This window comes from Neofelis nebulosa, chromosome 1 (genome assembly GCF_028018385.1).
Source record: "Neofelis nebulosa isolate mNeoNeb1 chromosome 1, mNeoNeb1.pri, whole genome shotgun sequence".
Classification (NCBI taxonomy): Eukaryota; Metazoa; Chordata; class Mammalia; order Carnivora; family Felidae; genus Neofelis; species Neofelis nebulosa.
Genome location: NC_080782.1, coordinates 97561538 through 97580513, shown reverse-complemented (window position 1 = coordinate 97580513; position 18976 = coordinate 97561538). Strand labels below are relative to the sequence as shown.

The following is an 18976-nucleotide window of genomic DNA, read 5'->3' as shown; positions in this document are numbered from 1 at the left end:
TGAGTTTCCAAAATCTGGTTTAATTAAGATCTGGGGAGGGGAGGGCATTGTGAAATACATATGCACAAGAACCTAATCAATGCTAGACAGACAATGTATTAGTTTACAATACAATAGGATAACCACAAATTTGAAGGCTCAAATTGAGTCCATTAGCGGTAAATACAATTTTCTATTTGGCTCAAGTGGCTACTGAATATCAAGTGATGCTGAGCTCCTCCAAAGCACCTAATGAACCCCCAGCCTTGGAAGGAGTTTCACCACAGTCTCAGAAGAAATCCCAGTCATGCCTTTAACTCTTTTGGCCCTTGGGAGTCATTGCTGCCCCAGTACAAATACAGGCCAGGGATTTCTAGTGGCCACATGTTATTGCACAGAGAGGTCTGTTCTAAGCCAGACTCTTATGGCTACAGAGGTGTGAGAGCAGCCCTTAAATAGTGGTCTAGCATTAACGTGGTCTATCAAAGCGTGTTAAGAAATAGCTCCTTAGTGATTATGTACCAGCTACTAGTTATCACACTAACAGAAAAGGCAACATGGCAGCTTCACATTTCACATGAAAGACTAGCATTCACTGGGCCTGGTGCTGGCTTAATTTTCACGTAAATGTAGTGATTATTTTAATTTAGACCCAGGAATAAATGATTCCATACCAGTCTTGTCTTCACATCGGTTTGTGTAGCATTTAAATTGTTACGGGTTAATGACTAGGCCATGAAGGCAAAAAAATGTTTACCTCTCCTTTGCCAAAACAGAAACAATCCCTGTTTTGACTCCTGTCCAGTTTCCAAAAAAAACAAAACATACATACACCTTTGTTATTGCACATCTTTCACACAGACTTGTGTATGTATAATATACATATATATTTTTTAAATATGCTACACATCAAAAAAGACTATGGCACTTTACATGTTTAACAAAGATCATTACACCACAGAGGTTTGAAAACTATACAAAAACCCTTACACGATGAATGTAACATTGTTGAATTAGCACACAGGTTTAAAAAAATCCACAGAATCCAAGGCAGATATTTCTGCCTTCTTGGAGTTCATTGAGAAGCCCAGCCCATCACAAAACTTTAAGCGCAGATGCAGGCAGAAATAAATAAGACTTTTCTGGTAGTAGTAATGGTCCAGGTGTATTAGACTTTGAGACTGAGGTGATGAGGTGATTGATATTAATTACCAAAGTGTGGGTCAACACATTCCTCATATTCAGTGGTTTTTAAACAGCTGTACAGTTTTGGTATAGACTAGCATGATTTTAATGGTCCATTTTCCCCAAAGCCTAGCTAATGGACTGAAGGTTTAAAAGGCCCAACATTACTTCTTACTCTGTCTCTGCTAGAGAAATTCCATCTCTGATTACTAAGTCAGCACTTAAGTAGTTTTTAGTGGTTTGGGGTTATGTGTGTGTGCATGTGCTTTGTTTTCTGTAGCATTCAGACTGATGGAGTAGAACACTGGCCAAGTAAGGTTTACGCTTGTGACTACTGTTATCAGGGTGTTCCAGAGATACATCACCACCTAAGCCGAAGAGCAATCAGACAGTAAAGATGATGGACATGCTCAGAGGAGTGTCAGGGCTTAGGACTTGAACTTGTCTGTAAGAAGGAAAGTTAGAGTATAAAATTAGTGTTAGGGAATTAGGAAATGGGTTCTCTATTTTTTACAACAAAAAATAGAGTGAATCTTCTGATAAAAGGAATTGTTTTTGTTTTTTTTTTTAATGAAAATTACTGCTCAGGTTTAAAAAGTAGTTACTATGGGCATTGAGGCTTGGTGAGAGCATATAAATGCACAGTCAGGGACAGGAGCCCTGTCCATTGGCTGCCGTAACCTATTTCTGTGCGGTGTTCGATAGGATTGTTTCCTGAGGCTGTACCGAGGGCTGCTATGAGGATACCTCTTTACCCCTTCTCTTTTCAAAAGAAGTCCTAGGACTACATGTTGCTTATTTTGAACTTTGGTCGAACACTGGTGAACTCATTAAGGCCGGGTTCTACACCACCACCCCTCCTGCCCTTAGCTTTTAATTTGTGTGATAGGATGATTTGTGGTATAGACTAGAGGCCAGAAGGGAATAAAATTTCAGTCACTCCATTCCATCTACAAATAAAGCAGTTATTTGTTTTGCACCAAGGCATGGTTTTAGAGTCAGCCTGAAGATGATTCACTGGGGCAAGGTCGTAAAATCTGAATCAGGGTTCTATGCCTGATGGCACTTAGAATACAATACCTTACACAGAGCAGGTGCAGAGTAAATTATTTGTTAAGCTTTCAAAACAAAGCAAGCTGTCACATGAGCAGATTCATAAGCCCAAAGAGACCTATCCTTTTAATTCTTCCAGAAATCTCACAGGTCCAACTCCACTTGCTTAAATTTCTGTATCATTCTGCAGTTCTGAAGCTTGGGGCAATACCCAACTGGGTTCTTGCCACTGAGATCATTCCAAAGTAAATTTAAAGTGATGGCTAATACCATTTTTCTCAATCCATTTTATTGGCAACTTACAGAAACTCGATTAGTCTCCTGAATCCTTTTTAATAGTGGTGTTCCATTATTTTTGTAAACAGTTATAGGCAGGTGCTTTAAGCTTGGTTTCGCTCTCGTTTTTGTATTAACTTTCTACTCTGTGCATTTTTGGGTATGAAGCCTTTGATGCAAATTACCCATTGCAGTAATTTTAATGTTATTTTAGTCTGCTTTCAGGATCAATACCAGTAACTGGAGAAACTTGACTTAGATGACTAGCTCCTTTTTTCCTGCAAAGAATGTCATTCAGTTGCTGCTGGGGTTGGAAGCACAGCTGACTACCACATGGTTACCAGTGGGAAGAGGTCTCCCCACAAGTGCTGAGATTCTGGCAAGTTCTCCCACTGTACATCTGAATGAGCCACAGCTGGCCTAGAGATCTCTGTTCCTGGAATGAGGAAACAGGGTGAGGTTTCCTTTGGCAGTCAAAGCTCAATCCTAACCCTAGGAGAAAAACATGTGATCTCCATTGGAAGAGGAGACTGGGCCAGTACTGGTGCTAGCCTGACTGCTGGGAACTGGAATGAGTTTGTCTTCACTAGCAGGATTTTCTTCTTTATTCTCATGATCATACAAGTCCTTATTCTTTCCTTAGTCAAATTTCTAAAATCTTGGAATTACAGTTCAATAGATCTACCTTACTCAGGAATTCAGCCTAGAATAAGTTCCATAACAGCATTCCACACTGACCTGCTCACCCCTCGGTCAGCTAATTAAGAGGCAGTGTCTTGTATGCCCTTGAGCACACATCCCTATTCCCAGTAAGTATGCAGTCTTCATTTTTAGTCTCTGAGAAAACTTGGAAGAACTAGGAGGAGACAAAAACACCAACCCCCAAACCTCATTCTGAGGCAGAGGTGCTCACAGGCATGCAGCCTTGTGGCAGAAACACATCTCAAAATAGCCTGAAAATCTAGCTCACAATCTCCTTTGTTACCAGAAGAACTGCGGCCTTAATGGTTTAGATCATTATCCTTTGTTGAGCCTTGGGGGAGATGAAGTCAGACTTGTCAACTTGTGTCAGGCTTCATGCAGTATTTTTATATTCCATCTCTGACATTTTGCACTGTGGTCCTCGAGTGCCATCACTTAGGTGACTGTTGCCTCTCATTGGTCCTGTTAAGGCTCAAGGCTGTGGAATGTAGGCTTTGGTAGATAAAGGCTAGTTCTTCACTTGACTCAGATGATGAAACCAGAGGGGTGCTGTTTCACAAGGTTACATAGGCAGAAAGTGGCATTTGTGTCTCTTCCAAACTAAAGGAGGCATATAAGGCTTTTCCCCTCTTCAATTTCTTCCTGTACTTTGTCACTGGAGGTTGCAATTTCTGCTTGTGCGGAGAAGACAGCACAGATGAAGGTGAGGACTGTGCCTCCGATGGCGGTGTAAAAGGCCCAGCCCAAGGAGCAGTCTCCGGGTTTGTAGGCCGATGCATAGTGTCCACAGTAGCCTATGGCCTTCTGGCAGCCCCAGCCAGCAGGGTAGAGTATCAAACCCAGAATAAGGAACAGTCCTGCAGGGCAGAAGAGAAGACAGGTGAGAACCTCCCCTGGCTTTACGGTATAAAGTGAATAACTATACAGATACGTTGTAATTGTTACTGATTTCCCTGCTTTGGGCAATGGCATCTGTTTTGCAATATCAAGTGTCAGGGACTATTTTACGCAACTAATCTAACCTGATCAAGAAATCTCATCCCTTTCTTAGAAATATTTTTAGCCTCTTTTATACGTACTGGAATGTGAACTCAGTAATTTCTAGAAAAGCAAATCAAACTTATTTTTTCTTCCCACAAAGCTCTTATAGCACTGAGCATTTTCCTATAGGTCTAAGGCAGACATTGGCAAACTAAGGCCCACAAGTGAAATGCAGACTTGGTTCTATAAATAAAGTTTTATTGGAACATACCCTGTGACCATTCATTTTATGGACTTGGCCTGTGGCTGCTTTGGTGCTGGAACAGCAGAGTAAGTAATTTCTACAGACCCTAGGGCAAGAAAGATCTAAAATATTTATTTACTATCTGGAATTTTGCAGGAAAAGTTTGCCAACCCCTGTTCTAAGGAAATTCACACAGAACCATGGTTAAATTGCAAGAGACCAGATCTTAACCTGAATTAAAGCCTATGAGGAGTCTTTTTGTTGGCATTCACCAACAACCAACTGCATACCCAAGTCAGAGATTTCTATACTTATATAAGGATTTAGAAACACACCGCAGGGGCTCCTGGGTGGCTCAATTGGTTGAGGGTCTGACTTCGGCTCAGGTCCTGATCTTGTAGTTCGTGAGTTCGAGCCCTGCAGCGGGCTCTGTGCTGACAGCTCAGAGCCTGGAGTCTGCTTTGGATTCTGTGTCTCCCTCTCTCTGCCCCTTTCCCACTCATGCTCTGTCTCTCTCTGTCTCTCAGAAAATGAATAAACATTAAAAAAAATTTTTTTTTAATTAAAAGAAAAACACACTGCAAACTTCAGAATTGTTTTGTCTGAATTCTTTTAGAATGCTTTTAAATGAATTTGGCCCTGAGTAGACACTAATAAGCTCTGTTGCCACTTTGCTGACCCCACCACCTTATCATTAACTTGTGTTAATGTGTCCATTTTTCGGTTCCTTATGGCTTCACTGCTATGTAACTGAGAGTTCTCTTGCCAGCTCTAGGAGTTGAGGACTAAGGCAAAGCAAGTGAGACAAAATGTAAGGAGACCATCACTTTCAGGGGTCTGCCCTGTGGGAGAGAGTGAGTGCATTGCCTGCCCCCCTCTAGCCCTGGCTACCAGTCCCATACCAGAAGCTGCTCATAAGGAAGTCCAGAACCTGAAATGACAAAGGCAACAGAGGGCCCCAAATCTTACCTAATGTAACTTTCTCGGTAGAAAGAATGCCGCAAGAGGATGGCTTTATTTTATGTGGCAGGAGAAAAAAAGTTTTCTCTGCAAAATGACACCTGTATAATCAAATTGCTAATTTATATCCCCCAAAAGCTTCTTCAGATACCTTGCAGTGGCAATTCTATCCTCCTCATTTAATCTTGGTTCTAAATTCTGTCTTCCTACCTTTACTGAAATTCTCTGGGTTTACCACACCAAAGCTTCCAAGTCATTACAGCAACTTTCCCACAAAAAAGAACATGACTGAACCTGTAGTAGTATTAGGTTTGAACAAGATCAAGGGCTGTGTTTCAAACCACAGATCACAACTTTCATGGTTCTGTCTTCATCCTATGATGACATCTTCTCACCAAGCATGGCATTTCATGTCTGATTTTGGATCTGACCATCCCTGCTTCCCTAATTAATTCCAGTGTTCTACTCTGGAGGCCTTAGAGGACTTTCTAGCAGGGATGGAATAGAGAGAACTGGTTCCTCTGTTCACTGTCTGAAGAAGGGTGCTTCAAAAATGAAGTCTTTGCAACCCTTTATTTCTCCATAGGTCAGAGTGCTAGGAAGTAGGTGGAGAAATGCCCTCCACAGTCAGATGCGTAAGTGAAAGGAGCTAATTCCCCCAAGGATAAGGCCAGGCCGCCAGTGAAGAATGTGTTGGTACTCTAGAATATGCAAGGTCTTAGCAAAGACTCACTAAATTAAGAGGTAGGTCAGTTAATAGTTACAAGCTCTGAGTTCAGGGTATGACAGGGGTTTGAACCCAAGCTTTTGCCAGTTAAGACTGGTGCCCTTAGAAAAAAATCTCTTTTGTCTGATTATGATTCCTCACCTGTACAATGGCTAATCCTTAACTCATAAAATAGTTGTGAATGTTAAAAGCACCTAAAAAATACTTTCCATGTCCCTAATAGTAATGGCAGTAACAAAACTGGAACAGACTAGCAGCTGACAATAGGTGAAAACCTTTGGCAGATCCCTCCCATATAAAAGCACAGTTTAAAGTTCACCAGTTATGAATAAGCAAACCCGTTCAATTTTGAGGGTATATTTTGAAAGATGTAGTAATTGGGTGGGGAGGAGGGGAGAACCCAAGCTACAACTTAATAACCTTGGAAGAATATATATACTCTCCTCCATCGGAACATACTTTACTCAGCTGGGGAGATCTAAAATTACTGAACAAATTCTTTTGTATTTCAAAGGGCCTATGATAAAGCCTGATTAATCTCCATCTCATTCCCTAGGAAACTTCACCCAAGGAACATGGAACTTTGGTAGTCTCCACCCACAGGTACTAAGTTACCACCCTGGAAATGGTGAGGGACCATGGCTGAGACTTCTGCAAGGATTCAGAGACTCTCTGGCATGGAGGCTCTATGATCAAGCTCTAGGCAAGGGAGCCTAATTAGCTGCTTGTCCCTATAAAAGACCCGAGTGTTCATATTTAAATTGTGGCTCTGATTAAATATTAATTATGTATATCATTTTATTATTGGGCTTAAGCCTCATAAGTAATGTTTTTTAATATGATCAAGACAGAAAGCATAGAGTTTGCCTTTACACAGGGATGGAGCTGGTTTTAGGACATAAAAAATACCTTAATTTGGCTATTTCAGATCCTTGTGGGAAGTAGGCAGTTTCAAAATAATTAAATAATACAGTCTTTATTTTAATATCAGATCCCTCTTGACCAAGCAGTCACAAACATTCTCTCCAACACTGCTCCTTAGTGCTTCTAGCTGTTCCCCCTTTCTAATAGCTCAGCTAAGGTTCTAGAAGTGCATCAGCCCAGCTTAAAATCCTGTGGCAGCTACTGGCCAATTTGTGAATAAGGACAGCAGGGAGGCTTTTCTTAACATAGAAGGGTGCCATGCTTATGAGTTTGTCCAGAGCCTCAGCTTGAATATTTATAAGCCCACAGGGCAGTCCATGTGGGAGGGTAAAAAAAGTGGGCCCTGGTATTTCTGCAAGCCCCGGTGGGTGCCATCTGTGCTGAAACCACAGGCTGCCACCCAGGGCGGCCAGCCTAGACAAACACAAGAGTGCCTTAACCAGATTCTCAGAGGGGGGAAATGGCTACCATGTACCTTGCCGTGGCTTTTGGGATCTCTCCTCCCAACACTCATCAGAGTTGTTACCAGCACAGTTAATGCCATGAAAATGCAAGACCTACGTCTCATTGAGAGAAAGGAAACAGTGGGCCTTTGGGTAAGCAAAAAAAAAAAAGTCCCATTTTTCTTCTCTCTGGTATTTACACACAGGCTCTCTACCAAAGGAATTCCAGAAAGTTTAATGATTCAGGTGGCCCTCTCCAGTGACTGCCACGCTTAGTCCCTACCTTACAATGTCCTAACTCCACTGCTCTCAGGCCCAGTGCATCTTATGAGCAGCCTGGGCCCTAACAAGCATTCCTTAGCACTGAAACACCACTCTAACAGATTTTTTTTTGCTTGTTAATAAAAGTGAGAAACAGATCCATTAGGGTTCCCCATCTCAGAGTAAAATCCAACTTTCTCTTTCTCTCTTTGGCCTTCAAGGCCCTGTCATCCGGCTCCCTATTACCTGTTCAAACTGACCCCTGCCTGCCTTTTGTAACCCTGTGCTCTCTGCTCCAGCCTCACCAGCCAGAGGGCTTTTTCACGGACATCCAGCCATGCTTGGGCCTTTGCACTTGCTATTCCTCTTCCCAGCAATGCCTTCCTTCCAGATGGCTTTTAGGCTACAGATGCCACCGTGTTGGTGTGGCCTTCCATTCCAATCTATTTAAAATTCCAACCCTGTATCTCCCCGCTGTCCTTGCTTTATTTCTCCTTAGCATTTATGATTACTAACATAGAATATATTACTTTGAATCATATGAAACTTTCACTATTTGACCATTTGTGACCTACAAAAATGGACATAAAATGTAGTTCAACCTACTATTTTACTTTGTTTCCATCTCCATCCTAGACTTTAAACTCCACGAGGGCAGGGACTTTTGTATTATGTGGTTAAGCACTATGAAGCCAGGACTCAGAATAGTGCCGGGAACATAGTTAAACCTGTAATAAAATATCTCTAAACCACGGTGCATCCCGTGAAAACCACTTAAAACTTGACAGATACCAGTCAATAAGAATGAAATGTGCCAGCAGGAAAGGAAATGACGACTCTTGGTTTATCCTGTCACACTGTCCTGTTGCAGGTCTGTGAATCCCAGTGTTTAGAAGCAAACTTAAGCCCTGACCTTCAAAATAGGCTTAATGATACCAGCTAATGAGACAGAATTAAAGTCTTAAACAGGCACGTCAGACAACAGGCAGAAGAATGTAGTAAGACCTCCCAAGTCTGCTGCATATCGGGAATGGTTCTTCTGGTCCTCAATTTGGAGTATACCACCCAGGGGCACTCAGCTTGGTTGTGGGTTATAGCTAGAGACCAGATGGCAGGTGAAGTGTGCTCTGGAGTGAGTTTAACATAAGAGCCATGCCAGAAAATGGTCTGATCTTCCTCTGCCGCTATTAAAAAAGTAGTTTCTGAAGTTAGGTCAGCCCGTAGTTGTCTCTGGGGTCTATCACCTTGCCCTAAAGCATTACTGTTTGGGGAGACGGGTGATAGAGAAAGGGACTAGGCCAGTGGGCCTTTGCTTTTCTTCTGACTGGCATATCTCCCCATGTGCCTGGTTGAGCAGTGATTGGCCCAGCTGGGAGGAAGAAAAGCAGGGAGAATGATACTGCCCAGCGACCAAAGAAAACAGCTAGCACTGAAAGAGACAGGAAGTCATTCAGAGGGCTGATAACCTCTGCCATGGCTCAACTTGTTAGAACGGTACCCGAGAAGGTACCATTTTCTACAACTTTAAAAGATATCCTCATCTCTGTACCCCATCTCCTCTCTTGCTAGCAGCCTCCCAGTTTGTTGCCCCAAGAGGATTAGAAGATGCCAGCATCTGCTCACCATGGGGTCACCTGGGGATGACTTAACTTTGGGGAAGAAAAAAAATGAAAAGAAACTAGTGGTTAGTTACTTGGACTACCCAAGACGCCACCACAGGCCGGACACAGAGCCCTGACAAGCCCAGTGAGGCCAACCACACGGTGTCGGTTCTCTCATGATGTATCACATGAGCTATCACAGTGCAGTGCCCACCACGCCCCTCTGCTGTTTTAGTAATATCTACCCCTACCCGGATGGAGCTTTCAGATTCAACCCTGGATTCCCAGCCGTGTGATCTTGCTGCATAGGAGTTTTCAGTCTCTGTGGTCAACCTAAACATGTGGTTTGGATTTAACTCAAATAATTAAACTACATGAGCTCTAAGAGGATAGGAGCTATGTCTTATTACAGCATTTTCAGTGCCTAAAATCTAGAAGGTTCTAAAAAAAAAACCGAAAACATGAATGAAATGCACCAAGAAGAGTAAAGTCCTCACCCTCCTGCTTTGTGACCCACATTCATTGACTGTGATTAGACCAACCACAGAGTTGTATATCTTATGTAATTTTTGAACTACTGCCCTGGAATCAAATAATGATAGCAAATGTACATTTTAAGGAAATCCTTTAGGTGCGAAGACGAACATCTCCATAATCCTGCCAAGCCCCCAAATTTAGAAAGACTAGGAGTTGCTGAATATAATAAATAATACTTTACTTGAGCTGAAGATGACTACCTCACGTTTTATGAGATGCCAGGAATGGGGGAGCCCAGTCTGAACCATAGCTCTTTAGTCTGTGGAGGAAGTGAAGAAAGTCTCCATGCTGTTTCAGTCTCTCCTTGGCTGTTAGAGCATCGCCTCCTTCCCTCAAGATCAAACACACAATTGTCACTCTTTTACCACCAGCTGGCCAAGGGTATGGACTCAAGGTTTCTTGTCTTTTGTGGGTCACCCACCATTTTTGTGGAAGAAAGCCATTTTTCCTGGGCTGAAAACATCAGAACCAAAGGCTGGCTCCTGTTCTACAGAAAAACAAGTGGGTCTTTGGGCATCACGTTCCTACCTCCTCTTCAGACAGGCTTCCAGACAAAACTGCCAAGACAGGCTAGACCTTAGTTTGCAAAGCAATTTTCTAAGGACAGGAAGAAAAGAAGGCCATCTGTTACTGCTACTGTCAACCTGTAGCGAGGCCCCCAGCGAGGGACACAACACTGAGCCTCCACTAGATTGTAATCAAGAAGCTCATTCTAAAGCTATGAAATATCCTAATCTCTCTGGAGAGTGAGCACACAGCAGATAGTTGACAGTAGGCTTACTAGCTTTAGATAAATTTGGGTTCCAATTAGGTAATTCACGGGGAGTGTGTGCTGAGTATATACCATGTACTTCTCCTGCTGCCTGACACAGTCCAGGGGCCACAGCAGGGGTAGAGGACTGGGGTCATGTAGGGTTTCATAGGCTTTAAACACTTTTAGGCCAGTAATCCTCAAGGAATCTGGTCACACCACACATATCACCATTCCCTGAACAAGGGGCCTTATATTCCTGCTGACCCTTTGGGTAGTCATCTACCTGGAAATATCCCCTGTCCCCCAATTCAGATGTCCCCTCCATGTGAAACATGTGTCATCACTTCCTGCCAGAATGGTATTCTCTGTGTGCTTTCACCCTGTGCATATTCCTCTTCAGCTCTTTATCACATTGTTATTTTTGTATATTTATTCAACAGCTATTTACTGAGTTCTCGCCTCAGTGCCAGTCATTATACTCAACCCTCAGGATACAGCAGTACCCTGGTAGGACTCTGAGCCCCTTGAGGGCAGCAAGTTTTATTTATTAGTGTACATCACAATTTTGTCTTAGCGTTTACCATAAACCTGATGGGTGTGTCACAGTTAACTTTAGATAACAGAGGTCAAGAGTTCAATTTACTTCTTTGAAATAGCCACTGACTCTTCTAGGAACACAGCTGGGGACCCCTTTCAGGTCTACCCTGTGACTCAGAGGTCTGGGATGTGGACCTAGCTTAGCCTGGCTCCAGGTTTTGTGGACGCAGCTCAGTTCACCACAGCATAATGCCAGGAGGCTGCCCCTGACACCACACCCCTACACCTCATTCCCTTTCTCCAAGGCAGCCATCTCTCTAACAAGAAGCAAGGCAAGTAAGACCAGAGAATGACTGACTGGCTTCTAGTATCCCAGCCCCATTCTAGGACACCATTCAGAGAGCATTCCAGGCTTATGGGGAACTCCAATCAACAAGTTCAAAAAGTACCGACAGTAAAGGATTAAAGCAAAACAGTCCTCCTTGCAAGAATTTTAGCTCATCTGCCATGTTGGCTTTTTCTCCTCAGCATCCTTTGCTGTTCTTCCTTAACTTTCCAATATCTTAACTCTAGAGTGCCCGGGGCTCAATCCTTTGTCCTCTTCTCTGTATTCTCTTCATTGATCACACTTGGTCCCATGGCTTTAAATACTCTAGGCTCTCATCTCCAGATGTGCATATCCAACTGTCTACCTGATCTCTACTTGGATGTCTAACAAGGTACTTGAAAATTATGTGCAAACATAACTCTTGTCCCTCCCCACTTCACAAGCTTATCTTTGCTCTGTGGACTTCACATCTGCAAATAGGAGTTCAGTTCTTATACCTGCTCAGGCCAAAAACCTTAGCATCATTGTTGACTCTGCTCTTTCTCTCAGAGTCCACAGCTCTCTATCAGCAAGGCCTATGAGCCTTCCTTCTAACTGTTCTCTGGGCCTGGAAAGCTCCTTCTCCTGATTACCCATAGGGCTGACTCCTTTATCTCCTTTTAAGTCTTTAAATCTGTTCTCCCTGAATTCTATGCTAACTAGCCTATTTCATATTAGAATTTGTCCTCTTATCATCCCAGCATACTTAACCTCTCTTACCCTGGCTACACCTTTTTTTCTTCTGTAGCATCCATCACCTTTCAATATACTAAATAATTTACTTATTTGGTTTACTGTGTCTCTGCCATCTTCAGTGTAAATTGCATGAAGAGAAAGAACTTAGGTTATTCTTTATCCCAATTGACAAGAACAATGTAAGACCTATAAAAGGTGCTCAGTAAATATTTGTGGGATGGATGAAAACACAGTGCTGTGATGCAGATGTCACATCTTAAAGAAAACTAATGTAACATACTTGACAAGTTTTTTAAATGGTTGGAAGAAAAGCTTCAGTCAATAACGTGGATCTCTGGTGTTGGTAATTTTGGCCAACACAACAGCCATACTTACTAATGAAACCCACACAAGGTCCAAACCACGGTACTGGCCTTTTACTTCACTGCAGGCAAGGAAAACCTCCTTTCTAGCTACAGAAAATGATGTTCTTTGGGAGAACACAAAGAAAAGGGTATTAAGCCAATTAAATGTAACAGATTTTCAGTTATCTAGCAATTAGCCTTAGTTTAGCCTCAAAACTCTGAAACTGTTTCCAACAATGGCTGGCTGCAGTGAGGACAGCTAAAAAGAGAGCGAAGCTGTGGCTGACTTGTGGGAACTTTCCAAGACACCAGAGGGGAGGGAATCAGTGCAGGGATAAACCTGGGGAAGTTCAGGAAAAATGGCAGGTGACAGAAGGTAGAAGGATACAAGGGTAAATGAATGAGGTGGACCATGGCAGTTTGCAAAGAGGTAAGGGTGGTACCTAGAAGCAGCATAAGTCTGGAGAATGTAAAGACCGACAGAAGGTGCCAGAATTGAAGGCAGAGAACACAGAAATGCTCTTTAGTCCAGGAAAAGACTCCCCCCAGCCCCCACCTCATCAGCAGCCCAGAAGGCAGGGCCACATGTTAGCATCTGATGTGTGTGGTGTGCATTCCAGGAGAGGAATACCATGTTGAGTTATTTACCTCTAAGTCTGGAACCATCATGTGGTACAACAACTGATGTACAGGGTGATTTACAACAAACCTAGGGATGCTGGTTAACATTTACCTGGATGTTTAGCTCTCTCTTCTGTCTAAATTTGAATTCTTCCCCAAATCATCTTTCATACTGACAGTTGGAAGTCATTTTGGCCGTCCTTAATGGCTATTTGTAGGTCATCAACTGTTACTAGGTGAAGACACTTCTCTTTTACAGTACCCCAAGGCAAACATACATCATGAAGAAGGCACACTGTATCAGACCATCTCCAGTTCCCACCCATTGAATCTGTCATCAAGCTTATTCTTTTTTTTTAAACATTTTTTTTAATGTTTATTTATTTTTGAGAGAGAGAGAGACAGAGTGTGAGCAGGGGAGGGTCACAGAATTAGGGATATAGAATCTGAAGTAGGCTCCAGGCTCTGAGTTGTCACCACAGAGCCTGATGCGGGGCTTGAACCCACGAACCATGAGATCATGACCTGAGCCAAAGTCAGATGCTCCACCAGCTGAGCCACCCAGGAGCCCCTGTCATCAAGCTATTCTTATCCCAATCATCATGGTATGAACCTGTATACTTCTCATGTGCAGGGATTGTGCGAGACATTTCTGTACTGATTGCTCTCAGTAACGATACAAGGCTTCACTAGGTTCTCTGTACTGTTTTAAGAAAGAAGAAAAGTAAGTTTGTTGTTGTTTTTAAATTTTAGAGCATTTGAGCAAGGGAGAGGGACAGAGGGAGAGAGCAAGAGAATCTTAAGGAGGCTCCACACTCAGCATGGAGCCTGACCTGTGGCTGGATCCCACGACCCTGGGATTGTGACATGGCCTGAAATCGAGACTGAGCCACCCAGGTGCCCCAAAGTGTACTTTTTATTTAACAATTTTAGCTATGAAATTTTAAGGTGCAAGTATAGGGTTAACCAACTATCTGGAAAACTATCTAGAACAAGGGTAGTAAAAAAGAGAAGTCTTAACTCTGACATAATATGCATTTGTCCCACAAAAGAACAGTATTGGTTTTGGCTCAGATGGACTCCCATTCAATTGTAAACTCGTTAACAGCCCTAAAGAGTGTGGTCCCTTTTCCTTGGCGTCTGTGTCTCCATCCCTATCCCAAATCCACACTCAGTCCTTAAGCCATTTTCCTCTACACATGCTGTGTTCTTGACCCAACTTCACAAGTCATTTCTTACTCTTGTTTTCTTTCCAGTCTTAACATCTTTTCCAGAACCTTTTGGAAAGGTCTTCTATGGCAAAATAGTAGATTCGAAGTAAAGATGACACGGAGCTAAAGCTATAAACACCCTCCCCATTTTACACATTCACAACTATAACTAAAGTTGGAAATTTATACGGATGATTAGAACTTTTTAATAGGGCAACCAGGGGCACCTGGTTGGCTCAATCGCCTAAGGGTCCTACTTCAGCTCAGGTCATGATCTCACGGGGTCGTGGGTTTGAGCACTGCATTGGGCTCTGGGCTGCCAGTGTGGAGCCTGCTTGGGATTCTCTCTCTCTCCCTCTCTCTGCCCCTTCCCCATGTGTGCTCTCTCTCTCTCTCTCTCAAACATAAATAAACTTAAAAAAAAATAACAGTGGGGCGCCGGGGTGGCTCAGTCAGTTAAGTGACTTCACCTCAGGTCATGATCTCGCGGTCCATGAGTTTGAGCCCCACGTCGGGCTCTGTGCTGACGGCTCAGAGCCTGGAGCCTGTTTCAGATTCTGTGTCTCCCTCTCTCTGACCCTCCCCCGTTCATGCTCTGTCTCCCTCTGTCTCAAAAATAAATAAATGTTAAAAAAAAAAAATAAAAAAAAAAAAAAAAACAGTGACAAGCATTAATGCTCATTGAGCACTATAATGTGCCAGGCACTGGTGAAGCATTGTAACTCATTTAGTCCTTCTAACAATCTTCGGAGGTTGGCACTATTATCATTTGATGGATGAGGAAACAGAAGCATGTGGGGTTAAATTAAGTAGGGTTACACAGGTAATGAGTGGTGGGGCTGGGACTCCAATCCAGGCAATATGGCTCCAGAGTCCACTCCTGAGCCCTCGTGCTAGACTACTGCTGCTGCTTCACTGCAAACCAGAGATTAGCTTCTGAAACAAAAGCATGTGTCCAGCTGAAGAGGGGAGACTCGTATGGCTGGCTTCCTTAACACCTACAAGAGGTTAGAGAGCAGATGATGAGGAACACTTATCAAGTGAGAGAACCACAGGAGTGTTGTGAGGGGGTGGTGGGGAGAGGGAGACTGCACCAAAAGGTGAGGACAGCTGATTTGCTAACCGTACAGCAAGACAACCAAAAGGTAAAGAAGTTCGGGGCGCCTGGGTGGCGCAGTCGGTTAAGCGTCCGACTTCAGCCAGGTCACGATCTCGCGGTCCGTGAGTTCGAGCCCCGCGTCAGGCTCTGGGCTGATGGCTCGGAGCCTGGAGCCTGTTTCCGATTCTGTGTCTCCCTCTCTCTCTGCCCCTCCCACGTTCATGCTCTGTCTCTCTCTGTCCCAAAAATAAATAAAAAACGTTGAAAAAAAAAAATTAAAAAAAAAAAAAAAAAGGTAAAGAAGTTCCATCCATAGGATTTTCTCTTCCATTACAGTCTGAATATCACCAACCTCCTTACTGCCATATAGATGCCACTTGGGAATGGCTGTCCCTGGCCAGAGAAGCTTCTAGGAGGAAAACCTAGTGACCAAGTGAGAACAATTTCAAGTCTGTGGTGATGTCGTCTTCTGAAGGTGTGGAACACCTGTGTGAGAAAACTCCAAGCAAAACATAAACCCCATTGGACTAGAGGGGAAAAATGTAAGCCATACAATCCATACACATTTTTGTCTTTGCTCCGAGATTCTGTATGATTGGGGACCATCTAAAACTGCACATCCACCCAGAACAATAATGTCATCCACAAGAAAACATGTCTTACGTTCTTCCCAGGACAGCCGATTAAACAAAACACAGCACCTAGAGCATTCTCAGCCCCCAAATGACATCCTCCTCCAGCAGGTCAGCCACTGTTTAACCATCTCACCCCCTTCAGGTGGCTTTTCTTAATCCACAGAATATGGCTGATGATCTTTGTCTCTCTTGACCTCCTCCTCCTCCATCATTGTGCCACTGTCTATATATCATAGGCTTAAGCTAACCATGTGTTGGTAAGAGATCTGCTTGTCTTGGTGTCTACAGGACCGGGATATTGCCCTCAATCTTAGGCATCAGGCTCTCATAAAATCTTGCTTAGCACAAGTGCAAACACCAGGATGGTGGCTCCCAGGACCCTTCTTTGCACCCAAGGAGAGTTTTGCTCCCATGCCTCCCAAGTTCCAAAGCTAACTAGCAATGGTATTCCAGATGCTTGACTTGACTTCTCAGATGCTTGACTTCTCAGATGCCAGGCCACTATCCTCAGTTCCAAAATGTCAAGTTAGCCATTCAGAGTCAGGGATATTTGAATAGTATTTATAAACAAGTAATTAAGTATTAGTTATAAGGCAAATCAAAGATTTCTGCCCAAGAACTGCCACCTTTGGTTAACCTATACCTTTGAAATCACTTTGCCCATTAAGGTTTTTCAAGTTCTCAATGAAAATTTATTCAAAAGCCAAAACAGAATTTGGTTTTGGTGCTTGCCGGTTCTGAAATGATTCTTTAGTTCTCCAGGTGATGGCTCCATTAATTATTTATGCCTTGTCTGGGCGGGCAGAGGTCATGTCAGGATGGGGCTCAGTAGCGCTGGTAAACACTTTACTCGTTCTCAAATATCTAGAAACTTATAGCTGTGCTAGTACAGATCATAACACAGATCATGTTTTTATCAGTGGACGTACATTTACTGAGGCCCATTCTGAGTAGTAGAACTAGAACTGTGAAAAAGACACAATCTGGACCCTTTAACATTCTTAAAGAGTGTTGCCCACACTTCTGGACCTCACACACTAGTATAATAGCCAGAAAAGTTACTGGAAGGCCAATATTTTTATTTTGCCAATATAAGGACACTGAAAATAACCACAATCTTCTTTCCTCATCATTGCATAAAAGAAAGGATATTTTTAACACAAAAACAGTGAAGGACGTAATCTGACAATGAAGGACAGTTCTATAAATTGAATACATGCAGCTCTAAGAAATCTTACTACACTGTCCTTATCTTTCTCGTTTTTGCTGTGCACCTTTTGCAGTGGAAACCTTCGCACAGAGTGGACCAGGATTCACTCAAAGGCAGTAACTGCTGGGCAAGAGGCCCATCTGAGGAGAGGGAAGGGAGGTGGAGAGGGTCCTGTGTCAGGCTGGGGACACCTTTCTAAAAAGCAAGTAATAGGTTCAAGAGTAAAGAGGCTCTTTCAAGTTTTTACTGCACTGAATTTTAAAATGTCAGGAGTTTATGGACAAGCCAGACTAGGCTCAACTCTTATATTTATTTATTTATTTATTTTTTTTTTTAAATTTTTTTTTTTCAACATTTTTTATTTATTTTTGGGACAGAGAGAGACAGAGCATGAACGGGGGAGGGGCAGAGAGAGAGGGAGACACAGAATCGGAAACAGGCTCCAGGCTCCGAGCCATCAGCCCAGAGCCTGACGCGGGGCTCGAACTCACGGACCGCGAGATCGTGACCTGGCTGAAGTCGGACGCTTAACCGACTGCGCCACCCAGGCGCCCCTCAACTCTTATATTTAATAACTCTGCTTTGATAGCCAGGTCAGGAACTGGAGGTCAGAGTGTTCACGGGTAATGAAAGGGTTTTTGACTGATGACCACAGTGTCTTTGTAATGCAGATTATGTCTACATGTCATCTTCCTACAGGATTAATAACATTAGAGGTTTTTTCACCAAGATTTTCTGAAGGGAAGGAGAAGAAAAGGATCAGGTGTCAATTTTTTTAAAAAGCTCTATTAAGACTCCCACCATCTCCCAGAAGGGTCTAGTACGGTACTTGTCTCCTACTAAAAACACTCCCATGGAATTATAATTAGCAAGAAAAATACTTTTCCAGGGTGGGGGGTGGACAGCGGATGACAGAGCAACATAAAGGGAATTCTTTGGAAGACCATCAGAGCATAGTTGTCACAAAGAGGCTTTACAACCAAGGCCCCAGAGGAAGTTTCTGTTATAATTACTCAGAATTAATGACCACCAATTAAGAATTGTCTGATGCCCTCAGAATATATGGAGAAACAATCTATAAGAAAGATGTACTTTCCCTCATGCTGAACCCTCCTTGAAGTCTTTCTCAGCAATGATTCATATTTATATGCAAATTACTTCACCAGTTTCTAAAGCCTTAGCTCTTAAAATGCATCCTGACAAACACAGGTAAAGAAGAATTCACTCAGATTATTCCTTCCTGTGAATTACTGATACAGTTTTACTTTCATTCTAAGTGAGAAGCTATTTTTTAAACTATTTACATGCAACTGGGAAAAATTTATGAAATATTTTCTTGATAAATTATTCATCCAACATGCAGGATTAAGAAAGAGCTCCTGTTTGGGGCACCTGGGTGGCTCAGTCAGTTGAGCCTCTGACTCTTGGTTTAGGCTCAAATCATAATCCCAGGGTCATGGCATCACCCCCGGCCCCGCCCTCCCTCCCTGAACATGGAGCCTGCTTGAGATACTCTCTCTCCCTCTGAGAGACATTCTGTCTCTCTTTAAAAAAAAAAAAAAAAAAAAAAGGAAAAAAAGGGAAAAAAAAAAAGTTCCTGTTTGACTATAACCAAATTACACTGATCAT

At 42.9% G+C, this 18976-nt stretch overlaps 1 protein-coding gene and 1 long non-coding RNA gene across 6 annotated transcripts in view; one reads left to right on the top strand and one right to left on the bottom strand.

The window, feature by feature from the left end:
* LHFPL2 (LHFPL tetraspan subfamily member 2) overlaps positions 1-18976 on the bottom strand; it is a 170114-nt gene continuing 151138 nt past the window's right edge. For all 5 annotated transcript variants that reach the window (XM_058728916.1, XM_058728915.1, XM_058728923.1 and 2 more), the window contains one exon: positions 1-4052. In XM_058728916.1, coding sequence (XP_058584899.1) covers positions 3796-4052 — 257 coding nt within the window. In that variant the 3' untranslated portion in view covers positions 1-3795. The remainder of the gene's footprint in view (positions 4053-18976) is intronic.
* LOC131511095 (uncharacterized) lies at positions 15075-17292 on the top strand. The gene is made up of 2 exons (XR_009261340.1): positions 15075-15548; positions 15798-17292. It is a non-coding gene; the product is annotated as an uncharacterized LOC131511095 (long non-coding RNA).